We start from the raw sequence: 5,509 nt of genomic DNA, 5'->3' as shown, positions 1-5,509 counted from the left end.
GAACACAAACGAAGGAGAGTACCTTTTCACATCGAAGGAGTGTGCATTTTCACCTTCTCCTAGAGAAATTACGAAGTAGAGTATTGATGCGTGAGCATCTTTTCCTTATTTTTTGTTTATTTTAAGTTAGAATTTATTGAATTTAAGTACATTTTAGTGTTAAAATCCTCCTTGGATGCTACTTTGAGTTGTTTTGGTATTTTAATTATTTCAGGTGAAATTTGGATCAATTTGGCAAAGTTTTGTGCAAGAAAAGAGAAGAATTGGAGCTTCCCACAAGGGCGCTAAACGTCAAGCTGGCGTTTAGCGCCAGCAACTCAGTGAGATTAGAAATGTTCTACCCCCCTTTGGGCGCTAAACGCCAAGGCAATCCGGATCACACTTCACTCTTGAGCATCTTTAGTTGGATTTAGCTTTTAATTATTATTTTATCTTTTATTTTAGTTATTTTTATTTACAAACAAAATCTTTTAGGTTTATAATTTATTATTTTATTTTAATTTCAAATCGAATTAGGTTAGATATAAAAGGAAAAAGATTCAAGGGGATTTTCTCACTTCCGCACTTTCACACTTTTCATAACCCTAGTTTTCTCTCTGAAGCATGGGCCACTAAACCTCCTTGGTTAAGGTTAGGAGCTCTGTTTATTTCTATCGATTAAGATTATTGTTCTTCTATTTTAATTATTATATTGATTCAGTTTCAAGGATTACTTTTGTTCTTCATCTTATGAATTTGGGTAGATTGGAAGAATAACCCTTATTCTATTTGCGTTCTTGTGATTCTTGGAAGAGTTATCTTACTTGAACAATAACTTGAAAGTAAATTACTCCTAAATTGCTAATTACTTGAACTAATCAGATACGTGACCTATAATCCTCTTAGTTTTGGATAATTAGGATTTTTGTGGCCATAAACTAGAATTGAACTTAACCCTCTACACGAAATTAAGTGACCAAGACATTAGCAATTAACTAGGTTAGAGGAGACTAAATCACTAAGACATTAGGGTTTAGTCACTCACAGTTTGTCATGAAATAAATCTTGCATGATTAAAATAGTTGGTAAGAAAACTTAATCCGGAAAAGTAAACATTTCTGATAGCTTAACTGCTTTCTCTCATATACTTCACACCATTCTCACTGTTTTCTTTCTTACTCTTGAATTACTGTTTAATGCCTTTTGGAACCCCAAAACATCACTTTCTGCTTGCCTTATTAAGGAATCATTTGACTATAGTTGCTCAGTCCATCAATCCTTGTGGGACCGACCCTCACTCACCTGAGGTATTACTTGGTACGACCCGGTGCACTTACCGGTTAGTTTATGGATTGTAAATTCTGCATCAAGCGTCTTTCCACCTTCCCCACATTCATACCACGACAAGAAAGGGAATCATTCATCCTCAACTTGCCAAATTTGTAGGCGGGACCAAAAACCACCATCCTCACAACATCTATCATAATCTCATCCCATTCACATTCACTATCAAACATAATCGAATCAGAATCAAAACTAAATCATTTAAACCAAAACTAATTTCAGTTCTATTCTTATTTAAAACATTCCCAAGAGGCTCGGAAACCATTCTGTTTCTCTAAATCAAATTCAAATACTTCATCTTTTCTAAAACATCTCAAAACTTTTCTTCAAATACTCAAAAACTCCTCCATTCTTAAATGCACATTTACATCACTTTATTTCTTTCATTAAAATCCTCAAAAAATCATTCTTGAATTTATATAAATTCAATAAACGTATTTCCAATCAATCGAATACGCAAAACATAATTCTTCCATCAATAAACTAAAATAAAACCTCCAATTTCTTATAAAAATTTTGGTAATATTTTCTCTAAAACTTGGACTTTTACCACCCTTCAAGGGTTCCAACCAAACCAAATCCTTTTTCCAAAATCAAACAAAATTCAAATTTCCAAATATCAAATCATTTCCAATTCTTCAAATCATTTTCAATAAATCAACAAAACTAATTCCAATATCAAAACATTTACAAATCTCAAATTATTTCAGTAACCACCAATTTAACAAAATAAATTAATAAATCCGAATTCTCAATGACTCTAACGCAATCAAGAAATCAATATAACTATCAAACGACCACTTCAATAACAACCAATCAGGCAAGCAATTACACTTATTTAAAGCAACTCGGTTCAGTCCATAAAACTTACGAAAATCATAAACATACATTTTTTGCATTAATAACAACTTATAACAATTCTTGGAAGTAAAATGAGTTTAAGAAATTGTCCCTATCTCGAATAGTCGAAACCCAAAAGCTATACAGCGCGTCAAAAATCCCTTCTTCTTGGCCCGCAACAGTGGCAGCCACAACCACAGCTCATAACGCTTCCGCAACAACAACCGTAACCCCAAACGTAACATGCAAGCACCGATACTCAACCCAGGCTTATGAATAACTGAGAAAACAGAGCAGCAGTAGCTCCAGTGACGACGCAACAGCCTGATGTCAGATGCAACAACCACTATACTCAACACGCAAGACCCGGAACACGACCCTACGTTACCAACATCTTAGAACCTTTAACAACTCAGAATGAAATACTGATTTCAAGAGGTTACAGAAACAAAAATACTTATCAAGACGACAGGGGATCCAGCGGCAGTTTCTGGCAGCTAGAATGGCGGTGACAGCGGCGCTAATGGGACATAATGGCAAGGAGCATGATAGCATGAATAGGCAGCGCGAGCTCCCTCCCTCTCCTCACGAACTGTCTCTCTCCTCCATGGACTCTCTCTCTCTCATCCGCGCTCCTCACCACGGCCACAGCGAACCGACGGAGGCAAGGCACAGCGGTACCTAGCGGTTCCTTCCTTCCTCTTCCACGTGACCTTCTCTCCTCTCGCATTTCCCTCCTCAGCGACGGCAGCGCTCCTCGCAGCTCAATGGATGACGAGGATGAAGACTTCGACGGTGAGGGCTTTCCAGTGGCGACAACGGCGGCGACTGGCGCAGCTCCTCCAGCTCGCATCTTTAGCTGCAGCTCCCTCTCCTAGTGCGATGCTCTCTTCTTTGTGTGGGGTGGATGTGTTTGCGTTTTTGGAAGAAAAGGGAGGGGGTGTGGCAACTGAAAGGAATTGAAATGGTAGGGTTAGAGTTTGGAGAAGTATTTAGTAAATTAGGGTTTTTTTTTGGGGACAAATAATAATATAATTAGGATATATAGTAGTATTAAAAATTAATTTTAATCCAATAAAATTGACTTTAAAAAAATACTATTTATTCATAAATTTATAAATTATTTTTAAATAATTACTCTAATTCAAGAATTAGAAATAATAAAAATTATTTTTTTAAATTATAAAATAAAATTCAAAATTTAATTATTTAAATTTAAAATATATAAAATTTTTATTATTAATTTTTTTAATTACTAAAATTTTAAATAAAAAATAAAAAAATATTTAATTAATATAAAAAATTTTAAAAATATATTATTAAATAAATAAAATAAATTATAAATAATTTATTATTTAATTTTTAAAAATCTGAGATTTTTTCGCAGACGTCAGTGTGGCACCATCAAACATCCCCTCAACCGATCAAGTTTTGCTCAGATTTATTAGGCCTTAGACCATCTCCAGTAGGGAACTCATTCCAGTTCCTGTTTATGGCCCACCTGTCATAAAAAGTAACTCCACATCAGCTTTTGCGTCATAAACAGTAAATAGGAACTCAAAGCATCTCTCTTCTCCATTAGGAGGAACTAACTTTAGTCCCTGTTGTGGTCCCACTTAATTAATTAATTAAAATACTTGAAATTAATGTAATTAATTTTTTTTAATAATGTAATTTAAATATTTAAATTTAAAAATAATTCACTATTAAAATATATTAATATTAAATAAATTTAAAAATAACAATAATACATAATATATAATTCGGGATTACACTAATTTGTAAAATTACTTAATACAAAAAAAATATAATTAAATTCTACAGTTGACGACAAGCATTGTGAAATTGCCATATGTGTTCAATCAAGTCCTCTTTCAATTGTCTATGCTGCTGCCTATTTCGAAGTTGGGCATTTCTTTGGAGAAATTGATGGTATGGTGCAAAATCTTCTTCTCCCAACTGAGGTTGTGATAAGCCATTTTCAACATCATCATACTCTAAGCCTTGAGCAAAATTTCCTGCATAAGTGTCTCTTTCATCCTCAACAATCATATTATGCAATATAATACAAGCTCTCATTATGTTGGCAAGCTTCTTCTTTTCCCAAAAACGAGCTGGACCACGTATAATTGCAAAGCGTGCTTGCAACACTCCGAATGCTCGTTCCACATCTTTTCTTTGCCCTTCTTGGTATTGTGCAAATAACTTGCGTTTCTTCCCTTGTGGCTTTGAGATTGATTTGACAAATGTGGCCCATTCAGGATAAATACCATCTGCTAAGTAGTATCCCATTGTATAATTATTACCATTAATAGTATAATTTACCTCCGGAGCACGATCATTTAGAATGTCATCAAACACGGGAGAACGATCTAACACGTTGATATTGTTATTTGAACCAGAAACTCCAAAGAATGCATGCCATATCCAAAGGTCTGAAGATGCTACAACCTCAAGTACTATGGTTGCAACCCCACGATAACCACTCATGTACATACCTTTCCACGCCTTTGGACAATTTTTCCATTGCCAATGCATGCAGTCAATGCTACCCAACATGCCAGGGAAGCCACGACCCTCTGCCATTTGTAGTAGGCGTTGTACGTCATTTGGATTTGGTTTTCGCAAGTATTCATCCTCGAACACCGAAATGACACCTTCAACAAATTTTTCCAAGCATTCAATTGTAGTGCTCTCGCCTATGCGCACATAATCATCAACAACATCAGCTGCTACGCCATATGCTAACATCCGTATCGCAGCAGTACATTTCTGCAGTGGCGACAAGCCTCTTCTTCCAGTTGCATCAACCCTCTGTTGGAAATAAGGATAGACGTTTGAGAGAGCGTCTACTATCCGAAGAAACACATGTCTTCTCATTCGAAATCTCCGTCGAAAAATGTCAGCATGATACACTGGATCATCTGCAAAGTAATCTTGGAAAAGACGATCATGTCCTGCTTCTCGATCTCTGTTGATCCATCTACGAGTAATTGGGATAGAGCTTCTATCGGTATCTTCTTCTTCTGAATCTTCGAGTAAATACTCATCGATCCAATTATCTATGAGTGTGTTATCTTGCCGTCTTCTTTTGCCATACAAAGCCTCATTAAACATATCATCAAAATTTCTAGCCATATCTGGAAATGTAATTTTTAGTTCTCTTTCGAGGTGAGAAATAAGAGCTGAAGTGGAGTTGAGGAGTTATTGATAGTTGATATTTATAAGTGTGTCTGCATTAAGTACCTTAACGGCTAGTTAACGGCTAGTTTTGCAACGGCTTCTTAACGGCTAGTTTTACAACGGCTACTTAACGGCTAGTTTTGCAACGGCTAGTTTTGCAACG

The 5,509-nt window shown here is 35.6% G+C and overlaps 1 protein-coding gene across 1 annotated transcript; it reads right to left on the bottom strand.

The window, feature by feature from the left end:
* Positions 1-3,981: 3,981 nt before the first annotated feature.
* Positions 3,982-5,301, bottom strand: LOC148572255 (uncharacterized). Its single transcript, XM_088507423.1, has one exon. It carries the CDS (start codon positions 5,299-5,301, stop codon positions 3,982-3,984), a length of 1,320 nt encoding a protein of 439 aa, XP_088363549.1.
* Between the last annotated feature and the right edge of the window lie 208 nt (positions 5,302-5,509).

The sequence above is a fragment of the Arachis ipaensis genome, chromosome B3 (assembly GCF_059453495.1).
Source record: "Arachis ipaensis isolate K30076 ecotype BB chromosome B3, ASM5945349v1, whole genome shotgun sequence".
Classification (NCBI taxonomy): Eukaryota; Viridiplantae; Streptophyta; class Magnoliopsida; order Fabales; family Fabaceae; genus Arachis; species Arachis ipaensis.
The sequence above is the reverse complement of the archived record's forward strand: the minus strand, read 5'-3'. Positions and strand labels throughout refer to the sequence as shown.

Excerpts from the sequence above, each read along its gene's own strand:
- LOC148572255 (XM_088507423.1), bottom strand. The coding sequence starts at position 5,301 with ATGGCTAGAAATTTTGATGATATGTTTAATGAGGCTTTGTATGGCAAA.